The following is a 24,987-nucleotide window of genomic DNA, read 5'->3' on the forward strand; positions in this document are numbered from 1 at the left end:
TTACTCTATGGAGTACATTCACTGTATCCCAACACATGTAGTTTTGCTGTAATTTCAGATACATTAAATGATTATATTGCTTAACTACTCTGTAAGATATTTGCTGTACTGATGCCCCAGCTGTGTATACCACGATTGTTAAATTGGCCAATACCGGAATAGCATCTTTTGGGGCTAATTATCTTTGCTAATTGTGTTTATTTGAAGAAATCCAGGGAAATTGCTTAAGGACTGGAAAAGACCCCTGTTAATTTTGTACTGCTGCTGTACATAGAGCTGTACAGCAGGCTTTTATATAGGATAGAAAACCAGTTTAAGGTGTTTGAAAGAAATACTGACTTGCTTTGCATTTTATTAATTAGTGGGATGTGCGTACATCTCTTGTCCACAACAAAATTTCCCACGAGTCCAAGGAGAATTTTCCAGCAGAAGTAGGATATATGAGCAGGGCAGGACTGAGGAAGGACGCGCTACCCTCCCAACCATACACAGACAGGATAAATCACCTTTTAATTGGAGACTAGGCAGTCCAAACCATATTTCTGCCACATTTCCTTGAAATACGGCTGTACGAGGAATGAAGGATGTGATAGCTCCTTAACACCCTCTGTCACCTATTTTCTCCCACTGGAATGACCGAGCTTTAAATAATGATAAACTAGCTACTAGCGTTTATATTGTTCAGGCGACCTATTTTCCTGCAGTTACAAGCCAGATAGGTGTCTCAGTGGTCATACAGCAGCCACCTCCCTAAAAGTTACGATGTTTTCTGACCTGTTTTAAGTCTCACAGTTCAGGCTAATCATTGACAGGGCTTTTACAATCACAAGCTTTTAGTGGAGCTTTGATAAGACACTCCAGCAGTTCATGGCAAACGAAGACAGTCTGCACGGCGAGGACTCCAGCAAACGAATGGAGGTTTTTTCAGTGTCGGTGCAAGAAATCTGACTTTTAACACTGGTGCTATAACCCAGCATAATGTGGGGCCAACGACTGGAGAGATTTGTTGCTTTTTGGACATTAGTTTTCTTAAGGATAGTTGCTGGGCTTGCTGGAGAGGGAAGATCTGTGTGGAAAAAGGACCCACGCTTCAGCCCCGTGAGTGAAACACAGATGTTTTTGTATGACACATTCCCCAAAGAATTTCTCTGGGGTGTAGGGATGGGGGCTTTCCAGGTGGAAGGCAGCCGGAGGAAGGACAGGAAGGGAGCCTCGATCTGGGACAGCTTCATCCACTCGGAGTTCAGGGATGCTGACAGCACAGATGCCTCCAGTGACAGTTACACCTTGTTGGACAAAGATTTGTCTGCTCTGGATTTTTTGGGAGTTACTTTTTACCAGTTTTCAATTTCATGGTCAAGGCTTTTTCCTACTGGAGCGGTAACAGCTCCCAATGAAAAAGGAGTCCGGTATTATAACACCCTCATTGACTCTCTACTCTACAGAAATATTGACCCTGTGGTTACGCTGTACCACTGGGACCTGCCCTTGATGCTGCAAGAAAAATATGGGGGATGGAAAAATGAATCAGTAATTGATATCTTCAATGACTATGCCACCTTTTGCTTCCAGACCTTTGGGGATCGTGTTAAGTACTGGATTACAATCCACAATCCATATTTAATTGCTTGGCATGGGTATGGCACAGGTATTCATGCTCCTGGAGAGAGAGGGAGAATAACAACCGTCTACTCTGTAGGACACAATTTGATCAAGGTACAGTATAGTAAGATTTTACAAACTGATCTTGCACCACCACGGGAAATGATGGGATGAATCAATCATATAGTCAATGTTTAAAAAAGAAAAATCAAGGAATGCAAAAACACCAATAAATAACCCATAGCTAAGGCAGTCTTTTTTTTAATCCTCATGTTGCTTGTATTGTAGTTGTCACAACAGCTGACTCAGAAATTACTTGTTTTAAAGTGCTTGTTTATTACTTTATTTAAACTAGCTTTTGCCTACAAAATCTCGCTATGAAAGAGCATGATTTTCCTTTCTTATTCTTTTCACTTAGTTAAACACACTGACGTGACCATTCATTTGACTACACTGAAATGACTATTCTACTAGTTTAAAATGACATTTATTTGCATATTGAATCAATTCTACTAGCAATAGAGGATGTGTGTGTGTATATATGTGTGTGTATATATATATATAAAGTTCTAGCTTAGTAAGATCATACTGCAAAAAGTTTATCACTGAACTAGCAAGGTCAGCAGTTCTTGAGTTTGGAAGAAAACAAATGCTCCCTTCAGTATTTGAGAGTTTCAAAATTATATTATTTCTATGATGTTCTCAGTATTTTAATTTTCATGTCAGTTTTATTTTATTTATCAGCTGTCTTCTACAGAATTAGACATCCAAAAGGCTTGATCCCATGATCAGCAGCTTCAACAGCTGAAGTACTGGGTCCTCAGTTCATGGTATTCTTTCTTTGGGAAGGACAAAAAGAGAAGTCTGAAGGGGACTAAAGACTTAAGGAAAAAAATGCAGACATTCATGGTATTCTCAACAACATTACAGAGTTTACAGCATCTCCTCTGATAGATTACTAATGTCACTCTACAGAGTAGCTAGTTCCTATGCATAGAAGTTTATATTTTTACTTTTCTTGCTATAATTTAAAGCAATTTCAAATAACAGCAATTTAAGACAAGAATTAACAATATCAGTACAGCATTTTTTTAACCTGTAGTGCTCAAAGTACTTTACAGAGCAGGTCACTATCCTCTCTCTGTTTGATAGAGCAGCTAGTATAATTCCCCCTGCTCAAACCATTTCTAGCTGTCACAAAGAGAATTTCTCTACTACCTGCCATACATTATAAATGTAATTAACAAATAAAACTGAATGTATTTGCCCTTCAGAAATAAGTACGCATGTGGGAAAAAATTAATTGCCAGAGTAGTTCTAAATATTCTGCAGCTGACTGTTTCTATTTCTTGAATTTGCTTCTGGGCTTGAACCTGCAGAACCTCATTTTTCAGAAAATTCATGCAGCAGTCAATAGAAGTTTTACACTTAGACAACTCATCAAGCATCCCGAGCCACTAACTAATTTCAGACTTAGGACAAGAATGATTTAACTATAGAGATTTGTGAAGCATCTCAAATAGCACTGATGCTCAATCATTCTTTTTATTTTCAAGTGCTATATAAAATATATTTGATGTAATACATGTAAAAGATACAACGTAAGTTAGTAGCATTTCTTGCCTTCATTTCTGAGTGTCACAATCAAAACCAGGGTACCAACTAGGCAGTCTCTGCATCTTCCCACTCTGTAAAATCCATGTGAGCAGCAGACAGCACATAGAGAGCAATGCCTCTGCTGAAGAATCAATTGGCTGTTCCAGGAAGCCAAGCACAGCTGGGTCTGATATAAAAATTAGTGACCTAAGTTCCTTGGTCGATATTACTTACCTCTCACACTTGATCAGATAGTTGGTTCTAGTTTTAAAGCTTGTGAATCTGTGTATAAAATAGATCACTTCAATGAAAGAGTTAATGAGACTTTCAGCAACACACAATCTATTACCTAGTATTTTATTATTCTTGGGCAGAAATTATTTTCATGTTGTATCTTTCTCACAGCCCCATGAACATTACCTAACGTATTAACAGTTCTCTCCTGTGGCACTGTAACATTTCCAAAGTTTTTAGGTCTTTATGAAGAATCTCAGATTTGTAGTAATGTATTTGAGGAACTGGAGTGTGATGTTTGGGGCTGGAGGTGGAATGGGAGCTCCTGAGGTACCAGTCAACATGGGCCAACTCTTCTTATATATATATAAAAATTTTTTTTCTTACTAAAATGTACTTAAAGCCAGTCATTCGACAGAAGTCATAGGTGGTATTATATGTTTTAAGCCAACTAGCCAGAATCTTTCCTAAGGATTTTTGTGAGTATCTAAATGTTCAGTTTGTTTAGTATTGTTGACAATACCATATCAATATAATGTATGGATGCACAATCAGGATTCATGTGTTCTGAAATGTCTCCTCTTTGAGACGCAGGGAATGTTATAAGAATCTCTCTTTAAAGAAATTTCACATGGCTTTTTATTTCAGGACTAGTGTATGGAAATCTGTTTCTCAGACATTGTATTATGGCTGCCTTCTAATTTACCTCTGCAAAATGTCCTCCTAAAAATAAAAGACCAACAAAAACGTCAGGTTTTGGGAGTATGAGGCAAAGCCTGTTGAAGCTGTTGAAAACGTTCCCATTTATGTCAGTGGCTTTAGGAAAAGCCACATTCTTGTCCATATCAGGGCATCAATTTTGGACAGGCTGTTGAAAGACAACATTCTCCATGCCACCCTATGCACATTACTAGGTCCACCCGTGAAATATGCCGAGCCGAAAAAACAGGTAACTAATTTGGCCACCACTCTGTTACATGGCAAATTGCTGAATAATCATTCTCAAGTCTTTTTGTAGTACTTTTGGATAAACTACACGAGGCTCTCTTATGAGTCCTACTTTTAGTTTCATTCACCAGTGCACTGCTGCAGTTGTGGTGTGTGAGAACTAATCACCATTATATAAAGGAGTGCTTTTATATGATATATCAATCATAAACTGAAGCCAGGTTTCATAGAGTCACAAAAACAATATAACAAACCATAACACCCTGGTTTTTTGGACTTTGGATTATTTTATTGCAAGAACAGTTTGACAATTGTGTGAGATTTTTGTGTCTCTAGAAGAGGGCTGAAGAAATTTCTGTTCATTTTAAACATTTTAGTAGACTAAAGAAATCCAGCATCTTAAAACCCAAATAATTGGCAGCGTAAGGAAAAAGTCCATGCATTTTAGAAGTGATTCAAAAATTATCTGCTTCGGTTAATTAATTCAGGTAGGTAAATAGGTAGATAATTATCTTGTTAAGGCTTTTCAGCTAAAGTAGGGTTGGTCTGTCTTCATTAAGCCCCAGAGCCCTGTGGTGCTGGCTAGCACAAGGCATTGCAGGTGCTGTATCATCTAATACATGTGCTTTCTGTCTGTGCCTTGCATCCTTTTAAGGGAATGCCCCAGATACATCTACTTAAGAGACAGTCCTGACTTTACATGAATAGCAAGACCCATAAAGAGGGGTAGTGAATGCAGAAGCAAAGGCTGCTAAGCAAGGTGCTTAGAAGATCCACATGAGGAAAATAATCTACAGAAGAACTCAAAATTTCAATTTTAAAAACATATTTGCATGTTACTATGTATGCTTTTCATACACGGGGGGTAATAATTGCTACTGATCATTTTAAAGGGTCTCATACTACTTCCATGGAAATGAGTAGGAAATTTGAAGTTTGACACTTATCAATTACAAATTGCTATGGTGTTCACTTAGATAAATCTCTATTCAATTGTATGATCATTACCACTAACACGAGGAGCATATGGAATCTTATACCAGATGGAGAATGGCCATCAAAAGTGTATCTCCTTTCTTCATTAAAGGAGACTGTACTTCACAAAAGCAACATCAGAAAACAGTTAATGAAAACATGTAACTTGCTGTGCGTCATTTGAAAGGCACATCAAAGAAGATACAAAAACTATGAGCTTGCCTCTCTCATACTGAGGCAGAGAAGAAAAAGACTGCACACAGAAAACTTAGATTGATTTCTTTGATTTACAGTAAATAAATCTGACAAGAAGCAAGAAAATATAAAGCAAACGAATCATTGTGGCTGGAGCTAAATGAGATATATACCTGATATATTATTACCATTTTCTCTGGATCTAGTTATGTTCTTTTATACTTAGATTGAGGTTTGTAAAGATCACAAACTGCAGACAAAGCGGTCTTCTTTTTGTCCTCCGTATCAGTGCCCTCCAGGCAGTTCTGCCTTTGCCACATAACAGGTTGAAAGGGGACCATTTTTTTTTTCCTGTTAAAGATCATTCACACTCCTTTCCACCCAGTGGAAAAGCTCAGAAGAAAACTGCCAGAATAAGATATCCCTAAAGATTTTCTTCATGAACACATCTTCATATCACATTCTAGGAAAAGGTAATAAATTCCCTTTCAAACATGGTGCCTCCATATAGAGCCATCACAGATCAGGTTAATCTCTGTGCCCAGCTGCATTACTCCCAGCTTTTTGGTAGCTCTCACTATGCCAGGGTCTCTTTGTGGACACTGCTGCCTTTGGATAAGCATGTCCCAGAAAAGTCCCACAATTCATTCTCCTTAAAAAAAAATTTCTATGGAATGAAGGGGTAATAATTCTTATACCTACATCCAGCCAGACACTTTCTTCCCTTCCTCCAAAGGTGCTTTCTTTCCTCGGGATCTGTAAAGATGAAGCTACATCAGTGCGAGTATGTCTCCATCAAGTATGGCCCTAGTGTGGACAGCAGAATTGTCTATGCTTGTAAATGTTTTAGCTGGAAGATTTTTCACACAGTAGTAGCCATCAGTGATGATGTAAACTTCAGCACTGATTCACACTTTTTTTGTATGATTTGTTATTTGCTGGTTAGCTTTCTTAAAATTGTTGGAAATCATCAAGAAAAACACAAACCAAATGCAAGATGGTTGGCATACAATAAATTTGATAGTAAAGCCTCAGTCCTTCAAATCACTCTTATAGAAATTTAGTGGCCTATATCTCAAGAGCCCTTTTTTCCTTCACAAAGATTGAGCTTCAGAGACATTTTGCAAAATAAGGGCTTTTGCTCTACTATGTGGCATCTTTACCACAGACCAAAAGGGCTTTGAACTGAAATATACTCTCCAAATAAGCCACGCACACCTGCCCTTCTTCTAAAGTGATGTTTAACACCAGCATCATGAGACTCTGTATTCTAGGTCTTCATAGATTAAAAACCAAACAAACACAAAGCCAGAATAATTTTATTAGCATTTTTTCAATTTTAGTTTTCTTATTGCTCTCCAGCACACTAAAAAAGCTCCATATACCCCTGACATTCTTTTGTGTGCTCATTGGTGAGACATTCAATTGCTTGACTTTGGCATATCTTAAGAATGTGAAAGTATTGGTCTTTCAATAGTAAGTTCTTTGCGTATGTACATGATAAATTACAGGATCAGAGTTTGAAGGAGTATGAGAATGTTTCAAGAGAGAACAATACTGTTGTCTCAATTTTTTTAAATTGACTTATCTAGCCTTTTTACAGTGTTAATACTGACTGAGCACTCTTGGTGACTTTCAAGTCTATAGAATAATTTCTATATTAATACCAGGAAAATACGCTGAAATTAACATGTCATATATATCTAGAATAAATACACAATATTGATCCTGCTTTCATTGTGTACTTAGCCTTGACATTTGTCCTTGATCTAACAAGGAAAGTGAAGGATTACGGATTAAAGTCTAACTGAAAAAAAGATTAGTCAAGATTGACTCAAAATACTCAATCTGGTGTATGATACAGCTTTTAAACTGATGTTTGTTTCATATGTTGTCTTAAAGAGCAAATTATATTAATCAGTTTGTTCGATCAACCATAGTTTGCACTTAGTGAGCACCTTCCATCTGAGAATGTTATGCTGCTTTACAGATAATTAACAACTCATAATTATAGACAAGCAAATGCTATTGTCTCTACTACATTTGTAAAAACCCCTGCTATAGACAGAGTGACAACTTTTTTTTACAATAGAGTTAACCTTTAGAATTAAGAGACATCAGTGACACATATGAATTTGTGTATGGGGATTTTATATTGACTCACTTTAAGTGTACTTATTTGTACTTGAGGTCTATTCCTGTACAATTATACCTGTGATTGTATTCTCTACTGTAGACATTATTTTTAATAGTAACTTTACTTTCTTCTAATCAGCCTCTTGAAGGTGCATTTGAATGCAGTGAGTTGTCACTGATTCTCTTTTAGCTGTCAATAATGCATTCTAATTAGTCGTTTTTTGGCAAAGCCGTCTTTATCCGCTTCACCTAGAAATGCGTGATTGCTAAGATTTACCTGGTGCTATTGTCATGCTACTTGGCACTGTGCATAATATAGGTGACTTCAGCAGGATTTTTCTTGTTGTGCCAACACAACCATATACCTTTGATTAAACAGTGGTGTTAGTAGCCTGTGTTTGGGGAAAAAAAAATATACTAACCAGGTGAAAAATCACTAGAGGCAGAGAACAAAGCAAGCCTGGCCCCAGCAGCCATCCCAGGGTGGAGGAACCTTCGGGACAGGACTGTAACTGAGGAGATGGCACTGGCCACTTAAATTTTCTGATGAGACTGGTAAGAAATCCATTTTATAATATTTTAACTGTATCTTGCAATTTGCTTCATGAGTACAATTTTGTTGACTTCTCTTTTCAGCTACAGAACCTGCATTTCAAAGGTTAATGTTACTTTATCAGTATTTTCAAAGATAGACCTTGAACAAATGTTACAAGCATGACCTTAGAAACCATAAACAACTGATATACAAAATTTCACAAACTGTAATTCTTTGGTACTCCCTAGCTTAACCAAATATCTAATTGACATTAGGTCTTTTGTTTTTTTAAACTGTCAAGGCTGTGTGTTTTTAGATAAATTAACTGAAATTATTGTCAGAGGTAAGCAATGCTGTTTGGCTTGGTAATGATGTCAGTCTAACTCGGCACTCTAAGTGTTTCACAATGCTTCTCAATGTTTTTTCTGGGTGCAAACAGTTATTTTCTTTCCAGATTAAGAGTACAAAGCCAGACTTCAGGAATAAGGTAAACCCTGAGTTACTTGACAACTCCTCAGCTGGGAGAGGTCAGCTCCCCTCCCCTGTGTTAGATCCTCTGGTGTGATTCACACCGCGATCCAGAGTCCCCATGCTGTGGTCCAGAGGCACCCTTCTCTGACACCCTAGCTCTCCCCTTTTCCCATGGGACTCTGACAATGCTAGTGGTTCCTCCGTCTCCCATGTATTCCTTCTCTCGTGTAAACGTTGATGGCTGTATTCTCTTATTTCAGTAATTAACAATGTGACGTTTGAAGGTAATTCTGGTGTGTGACAATGTTGAGCTTTCTAAAACATGATAATCAGAAAAATGGAATTAAGATGTGGTACAAGGTATGCTCTTATTGTCACTAACATGAATAGCAAAACTTCTGTCTGTCCTAGGGCAGTGAATATTTGACCGGTTATGAGTACTAAAACATGCCATAGCCAATAGATCTTGTGAGATACTGCTGCCAAATTTCCTTTTAAAACCAAAGTGTTGTTGCTTTCTACTTAAAATAAATAAGCTTCATTCTGTGCTGTTGCATGTACTGTCAGAAAAATCATTATTATAGCAGCTTCAAAGAAGAAATTAACTAAAATCCTAGATCAAAATTCTTGCACAGAACTGAAAATTGACTTTTGGGTTCAAACTTTGCAGCTGGGTCCTTTCTCCAAGTTTTTACATTTAGGGACTGTGCAAACATAAAAAGTTGGACACTTACTCATATGATTAGGCGAAACTAAAACAAATGGAAGTGTATCCCAAGAAGAGGGATGGGGTGGATGTAGTTTGATCAGAGTAAATCCAGGTAACCCCCATAGCACAGAGCAGTTAATAGCACAGAGCCAACACTGGCAAAGGAAACATTATTTGAGATGCATAATTTATGGAGCAATTGTAAGGGCAGTTTAAAATTTTAACAGTATCAGCAGTTGCTGCTTGACAAAGAAAGACCTAGATGGGATTGTCTAGGTCACGGAGTTCAAATCCCAGCATTAACAGCTGTATAGTCCCAAAGTGTCCATGTAACAGCCATTCACATCGCTGCTGGGACCTCCCATGAAATTTAGACCTATGTTAAAAGGCAAAAAGCCACAGCCCTAACATATCATAGGAACAGTGCACACGAGATACGGAGCATTACCATTATCCGGAGGTACCTTGCAGTGTAACAGTCATTGCCCATTACAGCTGTGCAGGGTAATTAGTGTGCTTTGACTGTTTGTTAATATTTCCACAGAAGTCTGCAGTGCATCAGATGCAGCTACCTGCCTGTCTAGTTGCCAACACACATGGAGATTTCTTAGAGAGTAACAATTTAATGCTATTTTTCTCTCACCAGGCTCATGCAAAAGTTTGGCATAACTACAAAAAACGCTTTCAACCGTATCAGAAGGGGATGATGTCCATAGTATTGGGATCCCACTGGATCGAGCCTAACAAATCAGAAGATGCTTTGGACATTTCTAAATGCCAGCAGTCTATGGATAGAGTACTCGGGTGGTTTGCTAAACCCATCCACGGGGATGGTGATTATCCAGAAGAACTGAAAAATGAATTATCATTTTTGCCACGCTTTACTGAGGATGAGAAAAACTACATAAAGGGAACAGCTGACTTCTTTGCATTTTCCTTTGGTCCTAATAACTTTAAACCTCCAAACACTCTACCAAAAATGGGACAAAATTTGTCACTCAATTTGAGGGAAGTACTGAACTGGATTAAACTGGAATACAACAGTCCTCGAATCTTGATTGCAGAGAATGGCTGGTTCACTGACAGCCATGTGAAAACAGATGACACCACAGCCATCTACATGATGAAAAACTTCATTAATAAAGTTTTACAAGGTTTGTATACAAGTTAGTTGTTGGATTTTTGGCCAGCTTTTTAAGATCCTCTGATATTTAGCTCTGAAATGATTTAATAATTTTTTAAAGAAATAATAGCAACTAAGTTAATTATTAATACTGCATGAGTACAAGTCATGGATCAGGATCTACTGGTGCTAGATGTTGTACAAACACAGGAAAAAAACCCTAGTCCTTGTCCCAGAAAGCTAAAGTCCAACATCTGCATTGGATTTTAAAACTAAATAAGTGCAAAACTGAGTCAGAAATTCATGAAAAGCAATCTGTTCGATATCACTTTTCACTGCTGGTAGACCAACTGTAAAACCTGTGTGCAGGTACATACCTTGACAGCAGGAGAGCAAGACAGTGATTACAGACTGTCATTGCCACACTGGGGTCCTTCTCCAACATAAAATGCACAGAGGAAATTAGCAGCAGAAGGGTGATCATTCTTCAGGATTATTACATGCCAAACAGAGATACTACACTTTAAAGACACCCTTCCAATCTTGTTATTTTCCCTTCATAAAGCCAGTGTACAGGGGTGCTCTCTGAAGGCAAAGATTTAATTTTGTATGAAATATAAATGTTGTTAGTACCTAAAGCCTCTGCAAAACCAGTATTTCTTTTCCCCATCAGCCAGTTTGTAGGTTCAGCGCTGGTAGGGGGATGGCTGCTGGTCCCAAGAGACATCCTCCCAGCAGGCTGCACCGCTGCTGATGCCATACTGCAGTTTTTATGTATGTCTATGTTTTTATGTATGCAGATGCTTCCACCTCTGCTTCAAAGACAGGATTTTCTCTTAACTAATACATTTTTTTGTGAAGCAAACTTTAATTTGTCTGATCAGGAATAATATTTAGAACATATTTTCATATTTTTACTTACAGAGAAGTCAGGTTTAAATTTGCTGTTTGCAGCAAAATCAGGTAGGTCATGTTAACCGCAAAGCATCATTTACATAGGCCAAATTGTAATGGGACGCTGACTGTTAGGATAACATATAACAGGCTATGATATACTCTGTGTGTGTTCAAGGAGAGTGCTGTAAACTTTGTAGTGTATGTCTGTATCTTCCAGTACTGCGAGTCATGAAAATATGTGTTGTATAACATCACCATTGCAATGAACTAACCCTGATCATGATACAAGGATGCAATTCAAACTACAGCTGCTTATTGGCTGTCAATACTGAAACTACTACTTCTGCAGAAGAACTCCAAGGCTCCACCCATAGCAGACACAGAAGTGCCTTGAGCTCTGCTTCCATGGATGTCACCTCTGGTGACACAGGGAGCTTAACTCCTGAACTCTCCTACCTTCAGCCCCTTGTTCCTGCCTCCAACAATCCCCTTGGTTTTTAGGAGGATTTTCTCATCCCCACTCTAATGTTCAGTGAGGATCCTGACTTCTTTTTCTGCCCTCTCCTTTCACTGTCACTGGAGACAATGCTACAAGCGTACTCTTACACTGATCCACAGGATCTCTACCCATCACCTGCCTAACTATTAATTCTTCTTACCAGAAAATATAGACAAATAGTGCTTTTTTCCCTACGCATTTAAACAGCCAAAAATTCTCATCTAGACATGCACCATCTCAAGTACTGCCACATCTCTTGCTCTGACAATTAAACTTAGACCCCATCCATTTAGTATGCTTCTAGAAAAAAAAAGAGTTTTCTCAGTTGTCACTTATCCTGTCCCTATATGCCTACTTCTGTTTGTTCAACCTTCCTCATTGCAGACATGAAGAATTCATCCTTACTTGCAAGGCCCTTCTGGCCTATCTCTTTATCCTCTACATCATTCTCCACCTCTGTGTTTTGCTGTTGATATTTTCAGATGTTTTTGTACTTTCTCCCATGGTTCCCCTAATATGTAGAAGTTGCTTTTCTTGAAAATACATGCCACTGTATTGCCTTGTTACATTCCCTCATCTCTTTACCAGTATTCTGTCCTTGTCTGTCAGCTTCTCATGTACTTAGATTGCAAGCTCTTGGGCTTTGTGATGTCTTCATCCAGAAGCTAGTAAAATAGCATGCTTGACTAAGAGAGTACTGCTGGGTACCTTGTTACTCTGCTGCACGAATACAAGTACTGTGCAAAACCACCTCCTGCAGAAGTTGCAGCATAGTGTGACTAAGGCAAAGTTGTTCAGTGGAAATATAAAATTATGTGAAGTGAAATGTCCTGAGAAAATAAGGCAAAGCAATGTTGGGTGAGAATAGAGCTTTATATCAGATAACCTCCTCTGTATTCCTTGGCTTACTCTCAGTGGACTACAGGTAAAATATGGCTGTCCATCTCTCTGTGTCAAAATCCTCAGCAACCCCACTTGGTCACTGCTTTGCCCTTGATATTCCATCCCTTGTAAGGTTAATGTGAGGAGTTATCCTGCATTATTTCCTAGCTCAATGCTGGCGACAGGCAGGTAACATGACTAGGCATGGAGTTTGGACTTTTTCTTCCAGGCTGCGGCACATGCTGTAGGTGGGTAACGAACATTGTTGTTAGTTGGTGTCCAGCGAGAAGCTGCTTTGGAAGCTCTGCTGCCCTCCCTGGTGAATCAGGAAAGCAGTCATTTTGTCATTTCTCATATATGTGAAAGATTACACGTATATTCCCTTTGCAAGGTGAAGGGACATTAAATTTGACTGAAGAAACATGCATTTGCTGCACCCATTCTGTGAATAAATCAAGCACTTCAGTCTCTGGGTTGATCAGCCCAGCTTCTTCTAAAGTCACTACATGTCCCATACTGACACGTTTCATTTTTCAATTTAGAAGCTGAATAGACATTCCTAAATGTTAGAGTTTGCAGAGATCTTTCAAATAAAGGTAGGGAGTTTTAACTTCATGATAAATACAAAGTCACAAACAAGATCGACTGCTGCACCCTTAATTTTTAGTCATGATTCTCTGATTTTATCAGTATCTATTACTTGCAAATCATCAGATGCAACTTAGAATCTGGATGTGGTGTAATATTTTGTGTTTGCTCAGAGCAGAAATAAAGGATCCTACGGTATTTAGTTTCTTAAGGAACTAGTGATGTGTGTATTTTTTTAATGAATGAGGACTAAGATACATAATGTCTGTCACAGTTTTGCAATGAATTACAATGGGCCAATAACCCTACGAGTGTTGAGAAAACCCTGAAGATTTTCAAAATTAATAGACCTTTCTCATAAATATCCCTTATATACGTTAAGAGTCCTAAATATAAGTCTCATGGATGTTACTTTCTCTTAAACAGCTATTAAATACGACGACATAGATGTGTTTGGTTACACAGCCTGGTCACTCCTTGATGGCTTTGAATGGCAACATGCTTACAACATCAGGCGCGGATTATTTTATGTAGATTTCAAAAGCGAAAAAAAGGAAAGGATTCCCAAGTCATCTGCACTTTATTATAAACAAATCATACAAGAAAATGGCTTCTTCCCAAGGGAGTCTACCCCAAGTTTGCAAGCTCAGTTCTCCTGTGACTTCTCCTGGGGTATCACTGAGTCTGTTCTCAAGGTAAGCATAAAATATTGGGAAAACCACTGGATGCAGAGCAACCAACGACTTTACTTTGTGAATAAATGACTGTGTATGGCACCTTTTGTTCAGGAATCTCAATGCACACTGCAAACAGAAGTTAAGCCTTGCCATAATTGCATAGGTTCAATTGAATGTACTTTACAGGTTTTCGGGTGAGCTAGTCACAGAGTGCTGGGTGCTCCTGCAGCAGCAGACCCCTCTGCAGGATCCCTTCCAAGGCTGCCCCTCCCTCCCCCCCCTTCCCTCTGCTTGTGTCTCCACACGGCAGATCAGATCAGGAAATTTCAGACCAAGAAGTTGACCCTGCCAATTGTTCCTGGGTTATTTTTCAACCAGGGGAGTTTCCCAATCCAGTTTGCAGTGTGGCCATAGGGATACCTACGACAGCATGACAGAGCGGCTGGCAGAGGGCAGGGACAAGGTGGTTATGCTGGCAGCAGCAGAGCTACCCACAGGCTTGAGGTCTCGTCTAAAGCTACTGAACAAGGCAGAAACAGATTCCTGGGTTGAGCCTGGCTCTCAGTGCCACTTCAACAAGTGGGTTACAAGCCATTCTTTAAAAAGACTTATACCACACGCAAAAATAGCCAACATCAGCATATATGGCCTTTGTAATTTCAGCTCACATTTGAAAACAGATCATACTATCTTTTTTTCCAAACTGGTTCCTACCAATACCTATTTCTACTTTAAATGTGGTAGATAAACTAACCATATGTATGACCAGTGTTGGGATGCTCTTTTTCTCATCACATACGGAAAGATGATCCAATGGCCAATATCAGCCTCAAAAAATAACAGCAAAACTTCATAATCCGACCTATTCATTGAAAATCGTAAGAAAAAAAAAAGTAAAGCTTCTACTTATTAATCATTCTGGGAAAATATACAGCACAGAAGAGTACATTTGCTTTAAAAAATCAGATTTAATCTAAATATTTTTAACTTCACTGTATTGTATTACAAATCCTACAAAAAAATCTTTTAAAAAATTGGGATAGTAAAAAAATGTGCTGTGCTACACAGGATACATCCTGTGTTAACCTTGTTAACTAGTAGATGGTAGTCAAGATATAACTAATATTAAACACTACAAGCTGCTTGTGTCAGATGTTTGCATAGGCAGAAGGACTACCGGTAAGACCAGGGAACACTATGCCGCAGTTTCACAAGGCTGATCTCAGCAGCAGCGCCAAAATAATCCGTGCCTGCCTCGTACACCCCTGGTGCTTGTCCTTACCACCCAGCTCTCCTGCCAGCTGCCTGGGAACTGTGTTTGCATGACCACAGAGTGACCTCAATCTGGGAGGTTTATCTGTGTGAAAATATATGTCGTGTAGGCTGATGGCAGGGCAGATGCCAGCATGTAGCTGAATAGAATGGAGAGTGCAAATTTAATGTTTTCTGTAGATGAAGGAACAGAACAGGTAAGACAACCACCAGCACAAAGCCCATACAGGTGAGTCGGTTATGCTCTTCCCCTCGGAGCCTCTGAGCAGGACCTTCTGACATCCAGCACCAATCCTACACCCAAACACAGGCAGAAACACAGACTATAAGCAGGCGTTCATTTAATTAAACCCCGCCGTAAGATACCATTTTCATTTTCACAGGCAGAATCCGTGGCTTCTTCACCGCAGTTCTGTGATTCCAGCCTGTACCTCTGGAACATCACGGGAGACGGTCTCCTGCACAAAGTTAAAGGGGTGAAGCTAAAAACCCGACCAGCACAGTGCACGGATTTCATCAGCATTAAAAAGCAACTTGACCTCCTGGAAAAAATGAAAGTCACCCATTACAGATTTGCACTTGACTGGTCACTAATTTTACCCAATGGAGATTTGTCTGTGGTCAACAGGCAAGTTCTTAGATACTACAGATGCGTGATTAGTGAAGTACTGAAACTCAACGTTCAGTCCATGGTCACGTTATATTATCCAACTCACGCCTACCTGGGCCTGCCAGCTCCTTTGCTGCAGACAGGAGGATGGTTGAACCGGTCTACTGCCTACGCTTTTCAAGACTATGCCGCTTTATGTTTTCAGGAACTTGGTGATTTGGTTAAACTTTGGATTACAATCAATGAGCCTAACCGGCTAAGCGATGTCTACAATAGGAGCAGCAATGATACATACCGGGCAGCACACAATTTACTGATAGCACATGCCATGGCCTGGAAAATATACGATGAGCAGTACCGATCCTTTCAGCATGGCAAAGTGTCCCTGTCCCTGCATTCGGACTGGGCCGAGCCTGCCAACCCCTACTTTGAATCTCATTCAAAAGCTGCCGACAGGTTTCTTCAGTTTGAAATAGGCTGGTTTGCCGATCCCATATTTAAGACTGGGGACTATCCAGCTACCATGAGGGAATACATCAGCTTTAAAAACAGAAAAGGCCTCTCGTACTCTTCATTGCCATCTTTCACAATCGAGGAAATGCAGCTCATCAAAGGTGCAGCTGACTTTTACGCACTGAATCATTTCACCACCAGATTTGTGATTCACGAACCTCAGAACGGGAGCCAGTATGAATTTGATCGTGACATCCAATTTCTGCAGGATATCACCTGCCTGAGCTCCCCTTCGCGTCTGGCAGTGGTGCCTTGGGGAGTGCGCAAAGTTCTCAAGTGGATTAAAAAAACCTATGGCGACATCGATATTTACATCACAGCAAACGGAATTGATGACCAGTCCTTAGACAATGATGAACTTAGAAATTATTACTTGGGAAAATACATACAAGAGGTTTTAAAAGGTGAGTATATGATAGACTCAAGTTCCCAGAGCCATTTCCATGGCCCAGACCCAGGTGTTCCTTAAGCAAGCACCTAAGACTTGCCCTAGACAGAGCAAGCAGCTCTGATTTGAGACGCAGGAATCAGCCATCAGCATTCCTGAGGAGCCTGATTCTGCAGGCACTCTCAGGGCAGATACAACACAAAGCAAGGGCATCAAGCTCTCACAAGAAACACAGCCCAGCTGCTTCCAGTTTAAACCACATGAGAAGCCATCTGGGCGTGCATATGCAGCAGAGTAGTTATTCCGAAGTTAGCAGGAGATGGCACTTCAGACCAACAACTCCCAGGAAATATCTCTAATTTCTACTCTACAAAGAAAGGTGGGACCCTCCTGACTTGCTGCTGAACTAGAGTCATTGAACAGGAAAGCACAAGCAAGCCCAAGGAGACCTGGACAGGCATACAGAAGAAATAAAGCAGGTCACCAGATTTTTAAGGAGCTGCTGTTGAAGGGAGAGTCAAACTCTAGTTCCTGTTCCACTACTTGCTTTCTCCTGTGCACCTACAGAAATCTAGTTCTTTACTTTGATAAAAATTAGTAATTATGGAGGTAGAGGACAAAAGTGTTGAAGACAATGATCTTCAGCAATAGTTTATTGTCTGAGAAATGCTGCAGGGACATCAACCCTCCCATCCCTCTTCCTCCATCCAAACATTAAAAGGAAAGCAGCAAGCCACAGGATACCAGAAAGGCCTCGATACCTGAACCATACAGCCAAAACGAGACGCACAATACTTCCTTGCCCTCACTACTCCCTGCTGGCAAGCGCTAGCGAGTTCCCTGGTCAGGATGTTGGGCGCCTAAAAGCTTGCCTGAGGCACCTGTCCCCAAACATAGTCTACATAGCCTGGTTTCTCCTCTCTAGAAAGTAGCCGCATAAAAATGAAACAGGTCTTACTCGTGGCTAAGCACGGCTTCACATCATTTTTAGACATCAACAAGAAACAGAGCAGGCCCCCTCCGGTGCTTAGCTCCTTCTTAATTCCTTTAGGACTAATGAGCATTTACTGATGTATTTTCCATGCTAATTTCACATTGCAAACAAAAGAACAATAAACCATTGAAGGAAGTAAGTTATTGAAGGAAAAGGTTGTTTAAAGGGCACTTCATCATAGTATTCCCATTTTAATTTCTGGACAGCATGATACTTTATAGTACTCACAGAAAGAACCCCCTAGTTTACAACATTCTTGCTTAGTCTGGGTCACATCCCTGACTACACTCTCTGCTTACACATGAATTGGAGAGACATATATGTACCAGGGACTGCTATTTATGATTTCATTAAAATGTTTTCACCCAACTCTTGGGTGCAGCAGTATAACATACAGTCATGCATGCTGGGGGGCTCAGCAGCTGGGTTTGGAGCAGGGCGGGAGTTTTCAGACAGCTCCTCTCATGGCACAGATGAGCAGGTGCTCCCCTTGAGTCACTGCAGCTGGGTTTGGTGAAGGGCAGCACCTGGCTTTTCCCAGGAAGGCAAGCTCCTAGCTCTAACCCCATTCAAATGCAGCTTTCACAGAGTAGGTCCAGAAGATTCCCAAATTCTAACTCTTTGTTTAAAACGATGCACTGTTTCTACTTAAGACAGTGGAAGCTGAGTACTGTTAGAAGCAGTAAGTGTAAATATTTTATGGTGCAATCATGCTTTTTAAATGGATAGATTATTTGAAATCTGAGCTCATTACCAGGAGGTCTGCAGCTCATGCAAGATTTTGGTTTTTCACAAGGGTCTGTAGTGATAGGCCAAGGAGTAATGGCTTTAAACTGAAAGAGGGGAGATTTAGGTTAGATACGAGGAAGAAATTCTTCACTCTGAGGGCAGTGAGGCACTGGAACAGGTTGCCCAGAGAAGCTGCAGATGCCCCATCCCTGCAAGTGTTCAAGGCCAGGTTGCATGGGACTTTGAGCAACCTGGTCTAGTACGTGGTCTCCCTTCCCGTGGCACTGTGTTGGAAATAGATTATTTTAATGTCCCTTCCAACCCAAACTGCTCTATGATTCTACTGAAAACATTTGTTTCTTTTTTCCCCCCCCTTCACAGCATACTACATCGATAAAGTCAAGATTAAAGGCTACTATGCATTTAAGCTGACTGAAGAAAAATCTAAGCCCAGATTTGGATTCTTTACTTCAGATTCAAAAGGAAAGCCTTCAATAAAATTTTACAATAACCTGATAAGCAACAACGGCTTTCCTGCTGACTATTCGGTCTGCGATCCCCGCAACCAAGAAAAGCCGTGTAGCTTCTGCTTGTTCATTTCCCAGAAGAAGCCCTTAATCTTCTTTGCCTGCTGCCTTTTCTCTACCCTTATTTTGCTTTTAACCATTATTGTTTTTCACAAAAGAAAAAGAAGAAAACGTTTTAAGGCAAAAGCCATCCAGCGCATCTGTGTTTCATTTTAAAGAGGGGGCACAAGCCCACTGTCAGTGAGATCCATCACTGTTTGCATTCTGCAGAGGATGGCGCAGATCAGACAACTGTGGAAAAGCACTACGTGAGTCACTCCAGTAACACACCCCAAGCATTTTGTTGGAAAACGGAAAGTAACTGTATGCACAGGAAGGAGAGCTATGATGACATTCCTTTCTGGTGAAATTACTTTTATCCACCTTCTGTATGTAGAAGTAAAATTCATCTATTTAAGAGAAAAAAAAGAAAAAAAGACAATTTTACAACTCTCCTGTGCCTTGGAATAACCTTTCAAACAGTTTGACTTGTAAAGAGATATTAAGCTGTGAGAACCGATATGCACTTTTCTATGAACCTCCTTGGACCAAAGCGTCTTGCGATGTATATTCATGTTATGAATGTTGTTCAGCATTACTGCAAGTTGTTAGGGTTTACAAATAAAAGTGTTGTTAAAACCCACAAGCTTCCAATGAAGTACACCAAGAATGAAATGTGCCGGGCCAGCTTCTGAAGGCTCCGCTACAAGAATAAATCCAAGTTAACTCCATTATCGACCAACATACCCATATCTCTTACATATCGGGTGAACTATAGATCAGATGTTAACATTTTAAGCAAATGTAACTGGACCTACAGGAGACAAGTCAAAATAATATAAAATCCACTATTTTTCATCTCCAAAAATGGGGCAGCATAAAAATTTTTACTAGCAGAGAGCACCAAAATAAACAGTAACTATTAATCTACGCAAGAGAGTGATGAACGTAATTCTAAATTGCACTTTTTCACAGAAATAAATATATGTTTTCCTCTTAGCTCTGTTCAAGTGCCAGTGCAAGCCATGGGTGGGATACAACCATGAAAGGAGTTTATTTTTATTGCTGCATTACACAAAAGCTACCAACCCAGGCATAGTGCTCTTAGAGAATCAATGAACCTTCTAATCTCATTTAAACTTTTCTGGGACCAAACCCAGAGGTTTCCCTTGGTCTGGTTTGGCAATCTCAAAAGGAGCCCAATGTTTTTCCGTGAACTGTACCATAATTTAAAATTCACATTGGCCAGCCTTTTCAGTCATTGCATCAAACTGCACGCTCAGATCATCGCTGCCCAGGCAGGTACCGCGCACTTCTGGAGGGGGATAGGGAAGGTGCTCTAAAAACTGAAAGGACAAAAAGACAAAACGAGGCCTCAGTTAAATGCCTTCCTCCACTTTACAACCTTATTTTCCAGCGGCTAGTACCATTTTCAAGACAGAGGGAACCCCCCAACCTGTTCCAACTAGAAGCTAGTTACCTCAGCCTAACACCCCCAGAACAGATAAGCACACGTTATCAATACCCTGGTGCTTCTGAAGAGATGAGGCACATAAACACATTGCCTTTTCCAACTGCATCTGAACACACAAGATGGCATCAAGCACAAGGTAAACAGTAATGTATCATGATAATTAAACAAGAACAGAAAGTATCACAGCCACTTACAGACTACGAGAAACTTTGTGTAAGTGCTACTTCAAGGCTACGTGCAATCAGCTGAATGCCACACTCCCCAAAACTTGACCCAACCTTGAGTCTCAGTTCATAAATGCATGAGACTATTTCTCCATTACATTTCAAGCATTGGTCAACATCACAGAAGGCTCATTAATTCAGAAGGTAAGTACCAGTGAAATGAGGAGGGACCCTGGCCCATTTGACACTCTACATGTTCTACCAGCTCACCAAACAGCGCAAGCGTCAGAGGTGCATGCATCCTCCCACCACCCAAGGACACTGGCTAGTTACCACTCACACAACCAGGGAGTCAGACTGAAACATACTACAGGGAAACTCAATTCCGTGTGCATTGTGGGAACACAGATGAGTCCTTTAGTTGCACAATTCAAACGGCACATGAACCCATCTCAAAAATGTTAAGCCAGGTACAAAGCACACACCTGCAAAACTTAGTACCTCTGCTTTCCCAGGCACAGCGGCATCAGTTCCACACACTGCTGCCAACTCAGCAGAATCATACAAGCAGGTGCTTTGGGCAATTTGCTGCATTTCTTAGGCATGCAGATGCTTTCCTTGGTATGTTGCTACACAGCAAGATTAGTAACCCAGGAAAAACAGAGCTACATCCCCAGGGGACACAAACCACAGTTGGTAAAACTCAGCAGTAAACTCTGCCTGAACCATGAGGCCAAGCCCTTCGTTTTCTTAATTCAGCAATATAGCTAAAGCATTGTATTTTCAGAGGACTGCTTCCATCTCTTTTAGTTTAAACGGTCTTCTAAATCTGGCTCCACCAATTCCAGTTTTGTTTTTAATCTAATCTGAATTCCCTTCCAGAAGTTGTACACAGAAATCCGGTTTTGCAGTTCGAGGTTCTGAAATGATGTGAAAGAACACTCAACTCCTTTCTGTGAGAACAACACTTTTGCTATTTCTTAATGCTATCATTTAAAACTAGCACTTCATGGCTTTACACGCTGGGACCATACCCCACCAGCACAAGGTTTCCAAACCATCAGACTTCGTTCAGTCTGAATGCTCTCAGAGACTGCTAAGCGATGTGTACACAGCACTAATCGTGTCTTGCATCACCCTGTGACAATCTGCTTCTCCAAAAGTCAAAGATCTTGAACCGGTTTGGGCAATCATTGTTCAGTTCTTAAAAAAAAAAAGAGGCCAAGATATGAAATATGCTTTATTTTATCTCTCACGGTGTTTGGGTTTTGTATCAGATCCTTCAAGATGGTACTTGCTGATACAATGTCTCATGGTGGCTTGTGTCAGGATCCAGACAACTGTAAATAAAAAGTTAAGAGCTTTTAGAAAGGTTTTAGCACTGCAAATATGAAACTGGAAGTTTATAGACCTATGACAAGTTAATTTATCTGACACTTTTAATGCAAGACAGGCATTAATAGATGAAAGGATTTGCTTAATTTTATTCAGACAAGATTACTTAAAGATGCCTTCAAATGCAACAGCTCACAACTGTGTAACAAGCTGGTAACAAGTTGTTCCGTCCCTCACGGAACTCAGAACAGCACTAAAAGTAATTTTTTCAGTAGCTTCCAAGTGTCTGGTACCTTGCTGGTGATAAATTTTAATTTATGAAACTTGCTTCATCTGCATCCTGTCTCAAGCTGAGGTTCAGAAGGCACACAACATTTACTTTATTTGCCAGTCAGCCTGTCTCATCCTGCACCGTGTGTGGAACCATACGTAGCTTAAATGCATCAAATTCCTTTAGCAGTTAACATTCTGAAATTATCCCAAAATCCCTGTACTCAATGTCAGTAACAAATGTACATACACAGTGTAAAGAGTTGTCCTTGTTGAACTGGCTTTCCTTTACAAGAATTTACACACAAATGACACAAAACACCTTCATATATGAATTATGTGCTGACCACTTTTTTTAGTGTCCAACCAAGGGAACATTAGCCTAAGAAATTCTCTGTAAACAGCTGCAAACCAGTCTTTCATGCCAAGTCAGCTGGTTTTAAAATTCTCCACCACCATCGCAACGAGCATTCCCAGCACAGAATACAGCACTGCAGAGTTAGATACTTCTCCATACAGTGGCATAATACCAAGATGATGAGAGGTTGAAAGCTGCTGTCAAGAGACCTAGCAAAATTTAAGTTTTAGGATACCTCTTATGATGCCTTTTACAAGTGCAACTGCATCCCCGTTGGGAACCTGCTAACCGCAGCCCAGATCGAGCAACCATCTCTACATGGAATACGTTCAATACACATTAAGATGATACCAACCTACTGGAGTTTTACTCATCTGCCTGCTGTACTGTTCCTTTCTCGGAGACATAGATACCATCCAAGAATTTCCTGATATCCTTGTTCTTGACCGTAGTGGCTTGCTGGATCAAGGCAGCTGCAGACAAGACCAGACCATTAGCACAAAGCAAGAGGTCCAAACCAACTCGTAGCCTTTGTTTACTCTCCAATATTTCAACTAACAAATGAAACTCATGTGGGGAAAAGAATTTCCAACCTGAAATCCTGGCAGTTCTAATGAAAACAGAATGTATTTCGCTGAGCCCGTCTTGGCAGCCTGGGGCAGTGACAGTTTATTACTGCACATCATATCCCTGAAAAGTTTGGTGCCAAAAAGACTATCAATACTGACCAAAAAAAAAGTTTCTGTGGACTTGTAGTAATGTCCTCAAGTTTAAAAAAAGCAGTAAGAAACCATGAAAAGGAATTCTGGTGACTAGAGGGGAAAAAAAGATTCTGAGCTGTCCTTTACCTCAGGGTTTCAGAAAACAAGACAGTTTGCCAAGCTGACACCTTCAGGTGAAAGTGGCTGCATCGTTATCTCTTCCCATGCATCTACGTCACAAACCTGAATTGGAGACCAATTCAATGTCATTGCCTTCAAGGATCAGCTCATCTTTCTGGGCTTGAGATACTGCACAGGAAACGCCTACAGAAAGGAAAACACACAATTACATTGTCGGTGAAGACGTTAAGTGCTAAAGAAACTACTCATGTCCTGTCCCAATTTACAGATCTGGGAAGTAGTATTCTAGGCAATAATTAGCTTCTATGAATTTGTTAAAAGAGCCCCCCAAATCTCTTCCAAGATTGTCCTCCCTCCCAGTTTCAGAACTCAAAAGATCAGTGCAAGTCGTGCTCTGGACTGAAAGCCACTAAGCGCATTACAACACTGATCACCAACACTGCGTACAAGCCAGGGATTTTGCCAGCATGGCTTAGCAGCTAGGTGGTGCCATTTTCCACATTCTTACATTCATTAAGACAAAACTGGAGTCACCCCAATCAAGTGTCATTAAAAAAAAAAAACCCTGTCCCTGACATGTCAGGCACCATGTTTATACTAGCAACACTGCTAATACTAAGCACTAGGACATTCAAGAGTCTAACAGGAAACTCTCATTTGCAAGGAGAGTAACAAAAACAAGTTTTTACAGCATGATCTATTTAATCAATAGATGTTAGCACTTCGCTATGCCTGAAGTAAATGCCATCTTAAAAAAAATTAAATGCAATAAACCATCCTTTCATATCCCACAGTACATCAGAGCCAAAGCCACCGTAAGTAACCCCACACTGTACCTACTGGTGTTTTGGGACAAGTTTGATCCTATCCTCTAAAGCCACTCCAATACACCATCAGTCACACTAACTGTCCTTACCCATACCTTCACCAGAAGTGGAACTATCAGAAGAAAAACAGATATGGAGAGTCTTCCCTACAGTCTGAAGGTAAATGTGTTTACGACATATTTTGTCTCCTCCTTTTGGATGTTTAACAAACTCCATCAAGTGCCTACTGTGTTACATATTTTGCTAGAACTCAAGAATGCAAGATGTAAAACCAACAGGTAGGACGATAATTTTGACATTTATCATACATGCTTCTACACAATCAGGAAATTCAAAATACAACACTTCAAAGACCAAAAATATGATGTTCTGTAAAAATAGTTGATATACAATATTTAAAACAGAAACACAAATCTAAAATTAAGCATCTGCAGTTTACCAACTACAAACATTGTCAAGATCTCACAATGATGAAAGTAAACACTGGGCTCCTTTTAACTCGTGTTACAGTAACTAACTCTAAACCAGTTATTAGCTAGCTCTCATTACGAAAGATAAATGACAAAGGCATCATTAAT

The 24,987-nt window shown here is 40.0% G+C and overlaps 1 protein-coding gene across 1 annotated transcript; it reads left to right on the forward strand.

The window, feature by feature from the left end:
• Positions 1-843: 843 nt before the first annotated feature.
• KLB (klotho beta) lies at positions 844-23,214 on the forward strand. The gene is made up of 5 exons (XM_009513789.2): positions 844-1,716; positions 10,048-10,555; positions 13,817-14,085; positions 15,723-16,866; positions 18,955-23,214. Exons 1-5 carry the CDS (start codon positions 979-981, stop codon positions 19,314-19,316), a joined length of 3,021 nt encoding a protein of 1,006 aa, XP_009512084.2. The 5' UTR covers positions 844-978; the 3' UTR covers positions 19,317-23,214.
• The last annotated feature ends 1,773 nt before the right edge of the window (positions 23,215-24,987 follow it).

Source organism: Phalacrocorax carbo, chromosome 4 (assembly GCF_963921805.1).
Source record: "Phalacrocorax carbo chromosome 4, bPhaCar2.1, whole genome shotgun sequence".
Lineage (NCBI taxonomy): Eukaryota > Metazoa > Chordata > Aves > Suliformes > Phalacrocoracidae > Phalacrocorax > Phalacrocorax carbo.

Bases quoted from the DNA above. Each gene is read 5' to 3' on its own strand.
- KLB (XM_009513789.2), top strand. From the start codon at position 979: ATGTGGGGCCAACGACTGGAGAGATTTGTTGCTTTTTGGACATTAGTT. The intron at 1,717-10,047 runs GTACAGTATAGT...TTCTCTCACCAG, and splicing joins TAGGACACAATTTGATCAAG to GCTCATGCAAAAGTTTGGCA. The intron at 14,086-15,722 runs GTAAGCATAAAA...TCATTTTCACAG, and splicing joins TCACTGAGTCTGTTCTCAAG to GCAGAATCCGTGGCTTCTTC.